Source organism: Cololabis saira, chromosome 2 (assembly GCF_033807715.1).
Source record: "Cololabis saira isolate AMF1-May2022 chromosome 2, fColSai1.1, whole genome shotgun sequence".
Taxonomy (NCBI): domain Eukaryota; kingdom Metazoa; phylum Chordata; class Actinopteri; order Beloniformes; family Belonidae; genus Cololabis; species Cololabis saira.
Window position 1 is genome coordinate 21511657 of NC_084588.1, and position 18951 is coordinate 21530607.

The 18951-nt window shown below is 38.5% G+C and overlaps 2 protein-coding genes across 3 annotated transcripts; one reads left to right on the forward strand and one right to left on the reverse strand.

Annotated features, from left to right (window-relative positions):
* Positions 1-1968: 1968 nt before the first annotated feature.
* On the forward strand, positions 1969-11428 carry LOC133460007 (KH homology domain-containing protein 4-like). Its single transcript, XM_061740471.1, has 14 exons — positions 1969-2104; positions 3335-3599; positions 3691-3810; positions 3938-4014; positions 6068-6120; positions 6275-6480; positions 6975-7183; positions 7343-7403; positions 7692-7749; positions 7954-8189; positions 8550-8654; positions 9410-9495; positions 9585-9703; positions 10139-11428. The coding sequence occupies exons 1-14, from the start codon at positions 2076-2078 to the stop codon at positions 10267-10269; spliced, it is 1755 nt and encodes a 584-aa protein (XP_061596455.1). The 5' UTR covers positions 1969-2075; the 3' UTR covers positions 10270-11428.
* Positions 8990-18089, reverse strand: LOC133459992 (fibronectin type III and SPRY domain-containing protein 2). Of its 2 annotated transcripts, XM_061740452.1 has the most exons (13): positions 18004-18089; positions 17509-17783; positions 17187-17282; positions 16762-16995; positions 16514-16536; positions 16130-16251; positions 14888-15052; positions 14622-14756; positions 14323-14476; positions 13605-13738; positions 12958-13090; positions 12699-12875; positions 8990-11812 (listed from the first exon to the last, which is right to left on the reverse strand). In XM_061740452.1, the coding sequence occupies exons 2-13, from the start codon at positions 17770-17772 to the stop codon at positions 11563-11565; spliced, it is 1887 nt and encodes a 628-aa protein (XP_061596436.1). In that variant the 5' UTR covers positions 17773-17783; positions 18004-18089; the 3' UTR covers positions 8990-11562. The 2 variants fall into 2 exon arrangements, with proteins under 2 accessions (XP_061596436.1, XP_061596443.1); XM_061740459.1 differs by lacking the exon at positions 18004-18089 and having other exon boundaries at positions 17187-17271; positions 17509-17561.
* Between the last annotated feature and the right edge of the window lie 862 nt (positions 18090-18951).

An 18951-nucleotide genomic window follows, 5' to 3' on the forward strand; every position in this document is an offset into this window, starting at 1 on the left:
AATACTTTATTTTTATACAGTAGCTCCAATTGACAACAAAAGCTATCTCAAGGCATTTTCCACGGAAAATAAGTTCAATGCAGTATGATTAGGAACCATCAAACTTAATCCATTTACATTCCCGTTCCGTTCAGTTAATTATAGCTCCATATCATAATTTATACCAAAAATATAAGTTCAGATTCAAAATTCATGTAATGCCAATTTGAGTAAGTATATTCTGACACTGGGAAGATAAAAATTCCCTTTCAAATAAGAATAAACATTCAATGAAAACTGATTCAGGGAATATTGTCATCTGCCTTGACTGTCTTTCTTTCTATAGCTGAACAATTTATTTTTTGTTGTTCCTTTTCTGTAATTAACATAATGTCTGCATTTCCAAAAGGAAACCATATACTGTTACGTATTGCTTAATATCTCTGGATCTGGAACGTTCAACAAAACTGTGCCTGAGACCCCTAAAAAGGATGCAGTACTTGTTCTGATAAATGGAAGATTAATGAGTACCAACTCCAGGAGTTGTGTTGTTAAAGTTAAATCACTTTAGTCTTCATCTAAATGTATGTGTGAAATATGCTTTCAATTCTAAACAAAGTGAAGTAGTTATTTTTGTTTTGTACCAAAAAAAAAACACTTTTCATAATATCAGAAAAGATTTTGATATCTGGGTCAAAATAATGAAAGAAAAATGAAGAAAATCCACCATGCCATGCTAGGGTCTAATGTCTTAGAAATGTATTAATACTCACTCCACATTTTTGGGAGACGGTTAATCGCAGTAGCCTAGTCTTGATTCAATTTCAGAGACCTGAACAGGTTGCTGTTTGTGTCTCTGCCTGTTCTTGTGTCTGTTTGTTTGTTTGTTTTCTCTCTTACAGATTTCAAAGACTTCTGTGCTGCCTTTCCTTGTGTTTCTCTCATTTCATACTAGCAGTGGATGCCACTCCCCCGACCTCCTCTCACATATGTTTATATTAAAGGGGACCTATTATGAAAAACATGTTTTTTCTTGCTTTAACATATATACAGTGGTCTCCCCTCAGCCTGCCAACTCAGAAAAGGAGGAAAGCAACCAAATTCTGCAGTGTCTATACAGCCGCCCGGATGATCCTTCCAGTGTGATGTGGCTTCTACGAGCCGTTCAGATTCTGCTCCGGTTCTTTACGTAACGAAAATGCAATTTACATAGGTTGGCCTCCAATAAGTGAAACCACGCCCAAAACTAACTCCACCGGCCAGAGCTTCCACCATTTTTTCGTAGCGGTGTATCGCGTCATTCAGGCAGCCAATCAGCACAGAGCCTCATTATCATAGCCCCGCCCACTCAGAATCCTGCATAGATAATGAGGTTTGAGAATGGGAAGATAAAGACATGGCTCAGAGGCTGAATTTCTAATTTATTTAGCAAAAACAATCAAAAGCTTGTTTTTAAGACATTCAAGGCCTGTTTAAAATAGGTATTAGATGCCATAATAGGTCCCCTTTAATTATCAAAAAAGAAAACATTATATGTTATATATTAAATTGATTATATATCAGAAACAGAATCAGAAATCAGAAAGAAACGTATTGCCAAGTAGTTTAACACACACAAAGAATGTGTTGTGGTGATTGGTGCAATACAAAAGAACAAATATTAAAAGAAAAAATGCACAACACGTTGGAAGATTAAAATGCATATATATGCTTTAGGTTTTTACCAAACTTGGCATTAACCATTAATATATATGCAGACAAAAAAAAAGAAGAAATGTATTAAGACCTGAGGTTTCATATTAAAGGGACTTGTAAAAATGTGGTGATCTTTTGCGTGTATTTTAATGTGAAAGTTGTAAAAGTTGACCGACTCTTTGCTGAAACATAAAGCCCCTGTAGTTGTGTGTGTGAAACTCGTCCAGATGTGGGTCCAGCTCATGGATCTAGGTCCAGCTGCTGCAGCAGAACCAGCAGCTTCCGCCTCGTCACAGGAAACTCATGGCTGCGATCACCCACCGTAATCTGTGTTAGAAGCGCCCACAAATATACATATATATATATTTAAATATATATAACCGATCTGGTGGAGCTGTGCTATGTCTTCGGGAATGACAGGACAGACACCGTAAGTTCTGGACCGGTTTGGTGTAAACGTGATGTTTACGGAGCTAACCGCGCTAGCCGATGCTAGGCTAGGCTAGCCCTGCTAGCTCCTAGCGCGGCCTGCTGCTACTCTCATCCAGTAACCTGGGGGGACTGTGGGTTTATGTGGCTTTGTGTCATGTGAAATTAAATTATTTTAATCCGAAAGATGAGTACATTTACTGAAAACAGGGGAGAATATTTAAAATCTGACACTAACGAGTTTAGTTAGCTTAGCTTAGCTTAGTTTAGTTTAGCTGCGCCGCCTCGCTTCTAGCGGATTATTCGCTGATGTTGATATTATTATGTTATTTTATAGAAATATACAATATTCTTCGACTTGATAACAAAGCGCACGTTATCCACTTAACTGGCCTTTAATCGATGTTGGTGTATTTCTTAAAAACGAGTTGTTTCTACTGGTTTTCACATGTTAGTAGCGAAGTTTTGACTTTAAATAAAGCTGCAAATATTGACCCAGAAATCTGAAACAGTTTAATCTGTACTCAGCATTAAGGATAATGATGATATGGCTATGTGTTTGGAGATCTAAGGTACAATAGAGTCCTGGTCAAAAACAACTTGAGATTGACTTTTGTTTTAATCTTTTTTTCAAACCGATATTTATCAAACTGTTTCATTTGTTCATCATGTTTCATCTCTTTCATCTTACTATTTTAATTTTTAAAGGGGAATATTGGTGACTGGATGCGCCATCAACACCATTCACTTTTAGTTTGATTGTTGGTTCTAGCAAGTAATGTTGTATGACAATGTTAGTTTTAGATTAGATTTATGAAATAAAACTTTTTACTACTTTTTTGTGCAAAGCAAAGACATTGTTTTCAATTTCTTCCCAATGTATTATGTTCTCTTTCGTCATTTGTCCTAAAACTCCCTGCCACAGCCACTTTCTGATGTGTGACTTATTATTTCCACGTCAGCAAATGCTGGCTGAAACTTTGTTGGTTAAACAGTAACACTTCAAAATAAACAGTTGGAGCCATCAAGTTGTTAAAGACGATGTACCGATAACTGGGATAAAATAAAAGAATAAATTGATACCAAACAATTTTCATATTTATGAACAAAAAAAGCTTGAGTCAATCAAATAATTTACTTATCGGCAGTTTTGTTGTAATTGATGCAGGTCTGAACTTGAATTGGAACAAGTATGTAAATTGTTTCCCTTTTTCTTTTTCTTTTTTTGTAGCTGTCTAACCAGCCGTTGGGATCAGCCAGCTGCACCTAAACAGAATGGAGGTGTACAACAGCAGAGAAGTATTGGAAGTGCTGTCTCTTTATCAGGAGTTGTCAGCGCTGCTGGTTCAAACAGCACAGTTTCACAGCCATCAGGAATGGGCGAAGGGGAAGCTCCTCAGGGAGGAGTTGAGATGGCTGCAGCAATGGCTGCTAAAATAAATGCCATGCTAATGGCAAAGGGAAAGCTTTTAACTCCACCACCATTACCTGCAAAGGTAAAATGTTTTAAAAAGGTTTAAAACATAGTTGTCAGTTAAAGCAGTACTGGAAAATGACACTTTCTTTTGCTATTTTTTAATATCTCAGATGCCTCCAGGTATTCCTGTACCAACTGCTACAGAAGAGATGGTGGTCACGGAGGTTGATATAAATGATGTGCCGATAAATTGCAGGGATCTTCTTACTAAAGGCAAAACACAAGAGGAAGTAAGTAGAATGTGGGTGAATTTAAATTTGGCATACCACACTGAAAAACTGATGTATAAAAGAAGTTTCAAAATACACACCCACCCCCTCCAAAAAAAAGAAAAACAACATTTCTTATGTTTTTCAGATCCGCCAGTTTAGTGGAGCTGTTGTTTCAACAAAAGGTCATTACATGGCTGATGCTGAAAAGGAGAAAGGAGGAGGGTATGGTAACAATCATTACTTAATGTTCTGTTCCATACATGTTGTATTTTATAAATGTCCTGTATTGTGTGGTTTCCTGTTCCGATGATGAATTTTGAATTATTGAATAGCTCTTATTTAGCTCTCAGCTTCAGTTCTTTAAATGATGTGCCAATTAACAGTATAAGTCAAGAAAAAATGGACACAGCTTTTAATGAACTTAGCTTCTAGTCGCCACGGTGTTGCATCTGTTTTTACCTGCTGCTGTAGTCTATTGTGCATTTGCAACTCTAAGCAGAGAGGATGGAGGGAGATGCCTCACTCTGTTGGAAAACCTCTGCGGTGATCAAAAATAAATAAATTGAACAGAGTAAGGCATCACACCGTACTCTGTTGAATTATTATTTTTTTTCTCCGACAACAGTCTAAAATTAAATTCGTTGGAGACTATTTTGATTATCGATTTTTGTTGATAATGTTGACTAATCGTCGGACCCTTACAGGCAATTTATCTTATACCACTGGAAAGGCTATTTATTTCCCTTTTTTAAATGTTAACACATTTGTAACAAAGATGCATTTGTGGGATGGGCAGCAGAGTTGAGTTGTGCCAATGAAACATTGGTAAAATCTGCTGTGCCAGTGCTAAACAGCTTATTTCTTGTTTTGACCTAAGAGTTAAGACTCTTTCCTCACCCTGTCAGCACTTAGCGCCGACAGTCTATCATCTATCATATGCAGGACTATATGGCCGACGGCTCTCTGCCCAGACAATCCAAAACAGACTGTATGCCGCCAATGTCCATAGGGCTATCAGGAAGCCTGCCGGGACTGACCCTTCACCATCGGGCCTGTTTGTGCTGGTGTCGTCAACACATGCCCTGGAAACTGAACATATGTTTAGTGATGATACTAGATTCCAGTCCACCAGACATTAAAGGAGCCGTCTGTAAGAAATGGCCAAAACTGGTACTGCAGTCACTTTCAAAATATTGTTGAGCGGCGTGTACCCTCCCCCTCCTCCCCCCGACCAGAGGTTGCCAGGTAGGCTGCAGAATGCAGCAGGAACGTAGGCTGCCATGGCTGCAATAATTAGAGCCGAGCTGGCAACCCGGATGCCGAAACAATACTGACTTGGTGATTGGGAGATAGGTGGAGGGTGGAGCTTCAGACCAAAACAAAAAATGACAACATAAACATCAGTTGAGGGCTGCAACTCCTCTTTTTAAACTGGAATATCCTGGCTTGAGTGCTGTTGTCAGTGACATAAGTATTTGAAATTAACATGATTTTTAAATGTCTGTTGACATATCGGGGTCATTTTATGATTCGTTTTATTATTGCTCTTACATACAGCTCCTTTAAACAAGAGTCAAAACTCTTTGGCTATGGCAAAGTTTTCATGGGCACAACCCACATACTCTGTTCTGCTGCTCCTCCCAAAAATGTATGGTCCTTACAAATGTGTTACCATTTTAAAAAGGAAATAAATAGGCCTTCCAACGGTATAAGATTTACTGCCAAGAAGCATTGTTACAGGAAAGAAATAATTAGTCAAATACAAATTTCCTTACTTTTTGTGCTAAGTTTATATTTTTTAGTGTCTGAGCCAAGTGAATGAGACTCAGGACAAAACTCTGTGGTGTAAAACATTATCACAAAAGCAACCAATGTCAGAACGTCATTGCTGTCACATTTTGATGATGCAATTCATGTTAAACCTCTCATGCATGAAAAGGGCTTTTGACTACATCTTAACTGATTTACAAGCCATTTTGCACTGCAAAATGTTACATTTTGTAACTGCTTTGGACAAAGTCATCATGCACATAAATTAAAACATCTTTATTTTGACTTTGACTTTGGTTGTTTCTACAATGTAAAATAAGTCCAGCGAAAAAGTTGGTGTAAAGAAGCTTTCTGACATGCCTATGTCATGCTATTATCTCACCATAACTCTTACAAGTGGTGTGTCCATCTGATTTAATCTTTCAGCAAGCAGTTTACATGTTTAAAAATACTTTTTCAAATGGTCTAAAGGTCATTGTTGTCTTTCTGATTTGGTTTCTTTTAGACAAAGACCTTTGTATTTGCATGTCCAGGGAAAGAACCAAGATCAAGTAAATAGTAAGTAGTACTTACTTAAAAACATCTTTTAAAAAATCTGTGAAGAAAAGCCTGGTTGTTTTTCCTCATCTGTTCACAAATGTAAGCACGTGTTTGTTACAAAAGCTTAACTATGGCAGATGACCAACCATTGTTTAACTTTCTGCAACATTAGAGGCCGTCATAAGGATAAAGGAGATCATCTCTGAGGAGGTGCTGAGGGCTTCTGCAGCATCAGGAGGACAACAGGTTCCTGTAATGCCGCCTCTCACACTGTACCCTCAGCCGCCTCGACCCGTCATTCCCCCTTCTGTGCCACGGACGTCCAGCAACACGTCAGCGGGAAGCCAGGGTCATCGGCCTGCAGCGCCTCATACAGGGGTAGATAAAAAAAAAAAAAAAAAGTAGCTGTATTTTGAAATATAACCGTGGCGAAACCTTTTACTTTTAACTTTGAAATACCCTTTTTTAATCATGTACTATTATTTCAGTGTTGCATAAACACACTTAAAAGCAATATTCCACACGATGTGCAACATTGCCTTAAAAATTAACATGGATAAAACTGGAATTACTTTGTATTTATGAGGTGACACAAGGCAATCTATACTTGTTATTTACTTTACATGGTTTCCCTGAAGTCTGAAACAGAAGTGTACACCTGGAGGTAAAGAAAGTGATGCAAATGATTATATTGCCTTCACCGATACCCACCTCCAAGATTAACTAACAGAGAGAACATCCCAGGTTTACAGTGAAAAGGCCTTGGATCACTGCTTCTGTTGACAAAACCTATTGTTAATGTTCAATTCTTGTGTTGATTCATATATGCTGACTATATTAATAGGTTGCATATCTTATTCATTTATCCTCAGAGTTTTGTCCACACAAAGATTTTTGTGGGTCTGGACCAGGCGTTGCCTTCATTCAGTGTAAAGGAAAAGGTTGAGGGTCCAGGAGGTTCGTACCTCAGTCACATCCAGACGGAAACGGGGGCTCGAGTATTCCTAAGAGGGAAAGGGTCTGGTTACATAGAACAGGCATCAAAACGAGAATCTTTTGAGCCTCTCTATGTCTACATCAGGTATGTTGATTCTTGAGGAAAGGATATATGACCCGTGATGCTTAGTCTTAGGAGGTTCTGTATATCATGGATCGCGTAAATAACCTGGCTTGTAAAAAATAAATAAATGCTGTCATCTCTTTTGCTCTTTGCTCAACAATGGTCTCTTTTGTGTGACAGCCACCCAAATGCTGCTGGATTAGAGTCGGCAAAGAAGCTCACGGAGAGTCTGTTGGAAACTGTAAGTGCATGAACTCATCTCGGTTATTTAAGTTGCTAATTTGTCATGGAAGAAAGTTTATTGGGAGGTATAAGAAAGTGAAACTACTAAAGCATTTAGTTTTCACTGATACCCACCTCCAAAATTAAATGTGGTAGTGTGAACCACCTGATCTCCAGAGATAGATCTTGAGTGCTCTGCACCTACCCACAATCCCATCACTGAAAATGAGTCAATGGAGCCTCTGTGGACTTTTTTTTTCTTTCTATCTATCTTGTGAAGTTATTCTTGTTTTCTCTAATACTCCAGGTGAGAGATGAACATGCCCAACTGGTGTCCATGTACACAGCCACAGGCTCAACCCAACGTGAGTATTTGGTTGCATCTTGTAACTAGGTGGACATTTTCCCAAAGGGTGGCCAGAAGTTGTTCTTGTGATAATAAATCTTCCCTTGGATTTTTTTAGTGGCTCAACAATAACTTGAAGTAGTAGGTCACAGTTGTCAAAACACCCTTTTCTTGATCCTTGTGAGATAGGCTATTAACTCAGCATTCTATACTGTCATTTCAGCGTACCCAGCACATGGATTTCCTCCTAATAGCAATTACTCTAACCAAGGGTCCTGGTATAACTACCCGGCAAATGGGTATGCTGGCGGCTATGCAGCGTATCCAGGAGCTGGTGGTTATTGGAGTAATGCAAATGGTCCTCCAAGTCATTCTAACATGTCGACAAACCCTCCATCTTCCCAGGCAATGGTTCAGTATCCAGTGTGTCCCAGGAAACAGCATCCCTACCTAGTCCAGGTAATTATGGATTTTGTAAGGTGTCAGTCATTGACACTTTCAGTATTCACCCTAAAGTGTGTGTCTGTATATGTATATCATTATCACACCATATATAAGCAATGAAAACCTCCAAATATTAGTTTTATCTTCTGAAACAACGAAATCAACTGAATGTATTAACCAGTCCAGAGATTGATGTTATTTAGTCAGACACTTAATCAATGATGTTACTAGTTCACACCATGAGAGTAATAATACACAAAACCCAACAAAGCCTTTGTGGAGATTTATTATTTTTTTTTTTTATTTTTTTTTTTTTATTTTATATAAATCCTGGATAAGCATCCCTGTGTACATGTTGGTTGTGCTCTACTCAAGAATCCAGGCAGCAGTGAGACTGTAGAGCCTGAAGGATCTTCAACCACTGCGCCTAACTCAGGAAGCCCCAAACGTCATGTCCAGGGAGGGGCTAAAGATGAACAGGTTGGCTTGAGAGTAATGCCTGTACATATTACAGAAAGATGATTCTGGTCACTTTAAGTTCAAGTTCTCTGTTAAATTATGAGTCCATTTGAATTACTTTTAATTGTCCTGCTGCTTATCAATATTTTCGTGAAAAAAAGAGGAGTTTCAGGCATCACTGCTGCGCTGCAAAAATTGGAACAGAATTGCATCAGTCATTGTCAATGAAATGGGAAAAATGTAAACTTTTTTTTTTTTTTTTTAGCTGTGTTGCGTGTTAAACTAGCAGCTATTTCCCTTCTAAATTAAAACATTAAGTAATGGAATAACAAAATGAGACATTACCAACCTTAGCAGTCTTAAATAAACCAGAGAATTTTTATTTTCTTCCATTTTACATTTTTTCTAAATTACACATACAATCCCACTGCAAATAGGTGTTTCACACATACATTTTTAGAAAAAAAAAAAACGTTTTTCTTTTAAAGGTGTAAAACACAATCTGCCAAATCTCAACAAACACTTGAGCAAATTGTTACCTTTACTTCCCCCTCTGGAAAAATAGTTGTAAATTGTCTGTTTTTTTTTTTTAAGTTTTCAGAAACCATTCTTTAAATAATGGTTTTCTTACTGCAAGCACAACTGACAATAAGTACTTAAAATATCCAACCCTGATCATTTCCTATCGTTTTCCCCTGCTTAAATTACTCTTCCTTTTGAGATTAGCCTTTTCACCAGTTTAAGTTTTAAAAGTCACAAGAAATGTTTCTTTCTAGCCTACCAGCGGCTCTCCGGAAGGTCCCACTCATCTGGAGTCCGCCCTTCCTGATTCAAGTGCTGAAGAGGAGGAAGTAGTTGATAGGTCTGATGATGCATCTTTTTTGCTTCTCTCGAGTGTTCTCCCAAATGAACCATGTGCTATGAGGGTACTAACGTTGTCTTTCCTCTCAGCATTCTGATGCCTCCACCACCACCTGTCTTTGTGGCTCCTGGACCTGTCGCACGCAAGAGGACGAAAGAGGCAGTAACAGAAGATCCAGCTAGTCTGCCCAGAAGCACCGCATCAATGGGTATGTGATTCTTCATTTACAAACATTTTGAGAGTCTGAGTACTCTGACGTTTCTTCTGTGGCGTTGTCTAGTGCATGAAGTAGCATCTCCCCCCATGGAGCAATTGGGGAGGAGTGGAGACCTGTGTGAATCTCTCCATTGGTGGAACTCACTAACATGCTCTTCTTGTATATGTTTTTTGTCTTTCCCTTGTTTTTCTCTCTCAACATGTGCCCCGGACGTTCCTGTTATGGATGTGTGCTCTGCTGCCGTTTGATTTGATATCTTCCCCTTCCCTGGCTCTGGATCAAACGAACTCAAAAAACCGCCGCTTATATGGGGCTCCTGAATGGGTTTCCTTTTTGTTTTGTTCTCTCTCCCTGTCTCTCTTCCCTTCTCTTTTTCTCTTGTCTTTCTCCTTTTTCTTTGTCTCTATTTTTATTCTTCCCTTACAGGTGTTCAAGAAGAAGTTTGCGTGAAGAAGACTAAATTGAATGATGATACCTCGGGACTGGTGCCTTATGGAGGAGATTCCTCCGATGACGAGGAGGAGAGAACACGCTGCAGTAAGACAGAGAACTCATAACCTCTGCCCGCCCCATGCCCACTGACCCAGGATATCCACAGACCTGAAGCCTACACTCAGTATGTCAACACAATTCTCAAACTTAACGGAAAAGGAAAAGTCTACCCTTATATTTCCATACATTCTGTTTGGACTACACACGTGTTTTCACGTTCCACTCACTCTCCTTAACAGGGAATAAATATATATTTCCCTGCAAGCAGGTCTGGTTTTCATATCTCCATGTATCTCTATGGAGTACTTCTGTACAAAATTCTGTCACAACTTTACTTACTTAGGTCCATTTTAGGACTTAAACTATTAGTTTAATTCAGTGTCAGGGTACCAGTCTTTAAAAGACATTAATGTACAGTACCAGTCCCTAGCACCATGTCTGGATGCCAAAATAAAATTGGTTTCAATTATAATAACCAGACTTTGGTGCTTTGCTGTTGTCTTAAGGAAACAGTTATAATTTCATGTCCCCTTTTCTAGGCTTTGCTTTTGCTGTAGATTTAATTTTGTGCAATCCATCACACATGAGTTGCTTTTAGTCAAAGGTGAACATATTTACATTGATGTCCACCTTTTTAAAGATAATGAAAATATACAAATATACCTGCCAAATAGCATAACAGGCATTTTAGAAACACACACACACATTGTGTTCTCATTGCGTGGATTCTCAGCCACTGAGGTCACGGATGACTGATGCTTCAAGCCTTTGAGGATTTCATTACATTATTCCCCTCCTATGAAAATCCTCTCTCCTTTTTTTTTTTTATTTTCGCTGCGTTAATACCTTCCAATATTTTGAAATAAATGGCTAAAAATAGCTATTAAATAAATCGGTCTACAAAAAGTTTCCACTTCATTAGTGGCAATCTTGAGTCCGGAAATATGGAGGATGGACTTTTCCTTTTTATCAAGTGATTACAAATGTATATTAACTACAAATGTTTTTTTTTCTTGTTTATAATTATTTTTATTTTATTTTTTTTCTCCAACTCATCTTTTGTTAGTCAAAAAACAATTTATAATTTCCCATTTGGATTTCCACACCTGGTTGGCTGCAGTTACAGATGGGTTTAAATACATAATGTAAAATTCAGTGAACCCTTTTCTTATCTTGGAAAATGGTGTATGCCTGTTCCCATGGAATAAATATAATAAAAACACAAGAAAATTAGTCTTATTTTGTGAAGTTCGGTGTTCAAGTAAGTTTCTTTTTTTTTAATTTACAGGATGCCACTCAACTCCTTGACTATGAAAAGCACTAATATTGTTTCGTTTTTGTTGCATGTTGTGGTTTTGTTAGATGAATGTGAATTCAGGAGCCTCTATGCCGTTGTGTACAGTAAGGGCTCCTGGGTTGTCCAAACTAAAACAGGGGTGGACATAATTTCTAAATTGACAGTAGAAGGTGTGCAGATGTTGTTCCAGATGTACATTGAAGAAAGACAGAGTCCCTCTGTCATAGTCAAGTGCCACTCCGATCCGCACTGGGTGCACTGTAATCCTCAAGTCTGGACTCCAGCCATTGTGCAGAAACTCATATTTGTGCCTTTAAAAGAAAAATAGGGCAATGTTATGATTGTGTGTGCACAGCAGAGATGTTCGTATTACAAAGCCCTTTCTCTGTTTGAAAGCCATCAGGAAACGGTGCTAAATAATGAGCTACCAGTAGGATTTGGAATGGCTGCAGATAAAAGGAAATTACAAAGGTGAGAACTGAGAATTAACAAAAACAGTCCCAAAATGGCACTCATGTGATTCCCTATCAATTGAAAGATTTGGTTAATATGATAATACAGCTGACTTGCTTTGTTCCAAAAAAATGGTTACCATAGAAACGCAATGATATTCACTGCAGGCTTTTCTACCTCCAGTGGGGGTAGTCGGAGTGTAGATGCACAAATTTTAGCTTAGGAAAGGAAAATTGTTGAATGCTAAAAATACCATCTTGGCCCAGTTTCCATGAAAAGCAAAGGAAAGTCCTGCAGGATCAGCATGCTAATTGTGGCATCTGCTTGGTCATCTGCTTGGTCAACAATGCAATGTAAAAAGGTAAGCCAATTCCTTATTTCACTATGCTGGTGAAACAAATGGGAATAAGATCTTTGAGCAAATGACTGCACAGCAATAAAAACCTCAACTTAAAAGTGTTGAAGTGAGAGAGGATTAAATTAGGGTAACAAAGATGAGACTGTCCCATTACTACAGTAAAAATCTATAGGCTGTGTGCAAACTAGGAAAAGAAAATGGATATATATATTTACATATATATATGCAATTCTGCTTATTTTAAGCTGATAAGAAGTGTTCATTGGGTTTTTCAGCCATTAAGGCTGTTTAGACATAATGACCTCTTGTGGCAACCACTGAAAGGAGAAGCCAAAAGAAGAGGACATGATCCCCTATGATGTTTGAACAGGAATGATGCTCTTTACCTGGATGAACTGAGCATATGTCTCATGCACCAGGAAGTACTGTTGGCCCCGAGGTACGAGTCCCTCTCAGTGTCCTCATACGCGACTCCAATCCGAAACTCCAGCCCTTCGTCCACCTCAACTTCCCAGTAATGCTGGCCCCGAACTGGAATCAGATCCCCCAGGATGGCCACACATCTGAACAGACACACACCCTTCATAAATGGTTAAATCAGATGTTATCAATCTTTATGAGGCAAGCAGTAGTTGTACACTCCACCTGGTAAAAGCGTTGTCATCTAAAGCCATCGCGCTTATTGGCAGTTCCTCATCTCCATAAAATATAGTGAAACCATCTTCAGATATGGACAAGCAAGGATGAGCTGTGTCCTCCAGGAGATAAAAGAATGAACCTGCACACGTATCAAATAGCGTTAGCTATCAATCATATGAAGGTACTAAAAGTGTTGGCACAAAGTAGACTAATATATACTGAAGGATACTGGACTTGAATCCGTATTAAATGCTCATATATATATATATATATATATATATATATATATATATATATATATATTTTTTTTTTTATTGTAATACAATTATTAATTTAATCATGACTATGACATGGAAGCAAAAGTAGTTTCCTGATTTATTTTGACTAAATATTTATAAAAAAAAAATGAATTCAGATTTGCAACAATGGTGCAACTATTGCGCTGAATGAAAGATAAGTACATAAGAAATTAAAACATGTTCATGATTCAAATGAATTGGTGCTTTGCATGGATGCTTATGCTTGTTTTGTTTCTAATGCCTCTTATCTGACTTGTAGACAAGGATAAAGGGATATTTCGTGAATGTAAGGTGGCTGCTCTTCCCACTCTGCAACTACTGGTTGGAAGTATTGTGAACGGGGTTAGATTTCACCTTTTGTGGAGACACTAATCATGTCACTCTTGTCACTGGGCCCGCCGATGTTGACTGCTCTCACAGAGATGTGATAGCGTCGTCCCTTCTGCAGCTGGATGAGACACTGACAGGTGGGCACCGCGACTATGGACCTGATGGATTCATAAATAAAATGAAATTCCAGATTATTTTCTTTAGGGATATCTTAATTCCAAACTGATAAATTTTTAGGTAAGCTTTTATCTCCATACTTCTACCAGCCTCTTAATGATTATCTTCTCTCATCACCCCTAAAATGCTGCACGCATGATAGGAGGCTTAATTAAGAGCTTTAAAAGGCCTGACTGTTTTCTGAAGAAGGAAAATGAAAATGACTCCAAATGTGAGGACAGTCTTCCAGCTGAGGCAAACAGTGCTGCAGGAGTTGAAGCTAAGAATAGATGTTCTAGGACAGAGTGTGGCTTGATTCGGCAGCTATATAACCATGGGACCTCAAAAAATTCCAGGCAAGCACTAACCCTTGTGAGTTTATGGAAGTATTATTGGGCAAAAGCCTTGTTACAGGAAAGGCGAGTGAAGAGAAGTATCTTGGAGTGCTGCATCATTGAAGCTTTCTGTATCCTGTTTTAATTCAATTTTCATCAAGGTGTTTTAACATGATAGTTAGAAGGAAAACCCAGTCATATACTGAGCTTGTTGCTATGTTGAGTCTGTGTGTGAAATGCACCACTCTTACTCAGTGATACCGCTCTGTGTGTCATCAGTATCCGTCCCGCTGAGTTCCACAGTGTAAGAATCTACAGGATTGGTGTTACCCGACTCCCAGCGGATCAGTGCAGCTTCTGGACAGCTAGTGCACTCTTTCTGCTTGATCACAGGAGGCGATGGCACTACACAGGATTAGAACTTTATTTCTAAACTCAACCACGCAAGTTTGTGGTGCACTGCAAACATTATGAAACAAAAAGGCTATAATTTAATGTCACAAGTTTTTAAGATCCTTCATGTGGTTGTAGGAGTGTGACATTTAGAAACCTGTCATGTATAAAGCCTTCTCGCTGGCCGGGCTGATGCCTGTGGTGTTCGTGGCCGTTACCCAGAGCTCGTACTGGGCGTTAGGCAGCAGATCTGTCACAGTGCAGTGGGTCTCCTTCACCTTTACCTTGCTCTCTGAAAAGGGAGGACAGGTTTAGTTGCAGTGATTGTGGAAATCTGAGGAAGCCACATTGGTTGATACTTCTTTATCAATAGATGTGGTTATCATACAATATGATTCTGCAGGCGGCATCTCTGCATCATACCATGTGGTGTACACGTGCCGTCAGCTGGCGAGTCCTCCAGTACTGGTCTGTAGTAAAGCTCGTAATACTCCACCGTGTCATCGGAAAACAGGCTCCAGCACACGCGCAAAGACGTCTGGGTGGCCGAGTTGGGCATCTGTGGGTTGATTACTGGGGCAGATGGAGCTGTTTTAATGTTGAAGAAACACGATTCATTCAGTTTTGTTATCAAAACTTTAAATAACTTAGAATAGAATAGAAAGCCTTTATTATCATTATACTGGTACAATGAGATTAGGCAGCAGCTCTGTAAAAGTGCACACATGCAAAGACTATGTAAATAAAGACTGTAAACAACAAAATGAGAAACAGGAAACATAAATATATATACACTATGAAAATGAGTGAATGAGAGAATAATAATGCACATGAATGAGTGGAAGAATATTGCACTTACAGTAAAGTCCTATGACTGCTTGGTCTGGCTTAAAGGTAAGTTAAGTGAGTCATTGGCCATTTCTAACCCAGAACACACTTAGTGGCATGCGGCGGATATCTCCTCCTAATCTGCTCGTTACCTGTCTCATGAGTACACTTTAAAAACCCAGATCTACGTGTGCAACCCGGGCCTCTGAAGCTGGCTGAGGGCAGCCTGACCCACAAACCACAGAAGACATTTCTACAGCCAATCACTGACAGGTTGAAGGTTTGTGATTGTGTACATAATGGGGTGTATTTTTACAAGGAGCACTAGACTGAGGACCTAGCTCTCTGCGTATTGTTTATGTTTCAAATAACAGAAATGACATCAACCGGAAACCGCTTACCCTACCTTAAAGCCCGAATAATAGTGTTTTCATTTACTAGGATCATAATTATTCCTTTCTTTGGTTCTTTACTTCCTCTCTGGTTAAATGTGTGCTATTTCTTCTTCCTCTTGTTATGATTGTGGTTTCTAATTTCTCATACTGTCATGTCAACTCCTAAAATGAAAAATAATTATATGTCGCTCAAAGGGCTTTGGTTTTGGGTGTTAAATGAACGTCATATGAGGCTTCCCATCACCCTGTTCTGTCATGTGGTAAATACCCCTCCCCCCATACCACAGAATTACCTACACTATTTATATATTTAAAGAGAGATGTGCTTCAATGCACAATGTGTCAAAAGCAACTCCTCAGATTCTGACAGGAAACCAATGTAGCCTGCTGCGCTGTTGAAGTTATTGTTCCCTGAACTGAATGAGCAGTTTATTAACCAAACCTGGAACAGCATTGATGGAGTCCATCATGGTTTTGACACCCGAAAGATCAGCAAATGGTGTTTTAAATTCCAGATTTGTAGACAATGTGAGCTCAACCTCTTCTTTGGCAAACGCCTCAGTTCTGGTGAAGCACCGGCAGTAAGCAAAAAAGAGCACAAAGTTCAATGGGTGAAGATAAAAGTAAAATCTTTCTTTGACATCAGATCTGGTTCATGCAAAATCTCTAGTTTGGCGGCAGAACAAACAAAATTCATTACAGATACAAAGCGGAATCAAGATAGTAAACGTGCTATTCCTTTTTAATCTTTTAATTAAGTGAAGTCACTGTTATGCAGCGTCACACCATGCCACCATGCATACTCACTGAACACCATGATCATTACCTTTTAATGATGGGCATAACTGTCTGTCAACCAAAATCAAAGAAATCAATTGAAGAGCAAAGTAATCAAATGCAGAAATATCAACATCCAATGTCCAAAATTAGATCAGTAATATTTACTTTTTTTTTTTTTTTTATTGAACATCGAAACTTTTGCCTACTGGGGTCATTTGTTCTTGTGGAGATGAATGCAAGTACAAAACTTAATAGCCAGTTGAAAGAAGTACAAAAGAAACCAAAGTAAGGCACCTTTAGGAAAAGCCTCTTGTCATGGCAGCGATAGGTCTCCTGCGCTGTCTCAATCAGCTCCTTGGAGGCATCCATTGCATGACCACAGGCCAGCAGCTGATTGTACAGGGACTCCAACTTACTCTTCTTCTCCTCTTCCAGTCCAGCGCCCCTCTCGTCATATCGCTGAGACAATGTCTGCAGCACATCGTTGTAGTGCTGCTCCAAGTGCTGCTCCTGACGGCCAAAATTCTCCTGAACACAAGTTTTAGAGGATCATTGCATCACAGTCAGTTACACATTTATCGTATGGGTACATGGATTCATTTTTGGCCATTGAACATCGTGCTGATGTATCAAGTTGTATTTCAATCTTTTAATCAAATCAAATTGTAAATTAATTCCAAAACACAGCATGCTGGCATTGCAAACCAGGCTTATTTTACCTCCACAGTGAGAAAGATTTCCTCCAGGTGACCAGCAAAGTTCTCCATCTCAGCAACCTTCTCCTGCAAGCAATTCCTGATCCAGCTGGTGTCGCTCTGAAAGTGACTCAAAGTCATACTCTTTTTCATTCAAACCAGTAATATTAACTATAAGTCACCCTTTGCTGTCATGGCTGAATCTATAATCAACATCGATAAACTTTGGATGATAAGCAATTTTAGGAGTCTTTTCTCATATTTATATTTTCACAGTCTCCCTAAAAACTGATCTTTTTTTTTAATGTAATCAATTTATTAATTTAAGTTGTGTTAGTATGCTCACCTCATTGTCTCCCTTCTTAAACACATCATCATCATCATCATCATGTCCATCCTCTGCCTCAGTGGGAGATGGAGAGCTGTCCTCACATGGATCAAAACGAAGGGACTCATTGGTGTTGACTGAGAACCTCTGAAAGCTCCTTCCTCCTCTTTCTAAACCCACATTGTGTGTATCCATAGTGGTCGACTCTCTGCTTAAATCCTGGTGCTCAGATTCTTCCGTAATCACATCTAACCTGCCTCCTCTGATGTCATTCAGGTCCATGTGAACTCTGACTGTGACAGGACAGAGATTTACATGTTCATTACAATCAAATATTTGGAGTAAAGTTGAATTTAACTTGTTTGCTCTACATTGCAGCAATCTATAGATCCATAAGCATGTAAGATAGTAAAGAAGAAACACAAAAACGTAAGAGGATTCCACTCTTTATATGCAAGTAACTTGGTTTCCATGATCCTTACTTAGTAAATAAGCATCTGAGAATGAAATTACCTGAAAAACTCAGTGAGCCCGTCCTTTTTAAACAACCATTTCAGTATGGCGATGGTGTCTGACTAGTAAAAACTGAAGAGTTCAATCTTCAACCAGAAGTTGTGACAAAAATAGATATGACTGGCATTGCTCAGATGTCACAGGCATGTAAAGCATCCACGCACGTCACTTGTTTTTATTTTATTTTTTATTTTTTTTCACTTGTTTTTAATGAATACGATTTAAAATTTAAATTAACCAAGGCGTGACTTAGGTTTTATTGACACTGCAGAGATAAATATGTTATATTCGTCCCTATAGTTTTATGTGATTCCGTATTAGGAGATGGAAATCCCCGAGCATGTGACTCAAAAGGTTAAAGTTAAACGCACTGCAAGTGACAATGTGGTGCATTCATAACCCTTCGTAAATCCCCCAATCGGACATTTAAACGCTGTCACACTTTTGCCCATATTTTATTCGTTAACCAAATCCAAGACTCATCATTTATCAAATTGTTTAAAAAAAAATTAAATTACAAAGAAAAAAACGTAGGCCTACAATGCATACTGTGAAAAATTGAAATAAGTAAAAACATATTGGACCAGTTACAATAGAAAACAAGCTACGTCTGCTTAGTCAGAGAATGACAAAAGTACAGGGATTACCTTTTATTCTCAAGTGTTTTGAGTATCCTCTTTTTTTATAGATATATTTATTGAGGGCAATAAGAAAAAAAAAGATTTACAATAACAATAGAAGTATCAATATTTTCCCCTTTTTAACTTTTAATAACAATAATTAAACAAAAATTAATAAATAAGAAGAAGAAGAAAGAAAGAAAAAATAAATAAATACATTTAAATAAATAAATACATCAACACACCCCTCTCCCCTTCCCTCCCTCATATGGTCAATACATACATCATTCAAGATCATTTAGCTTCTTTTCACATACGCATATCAATA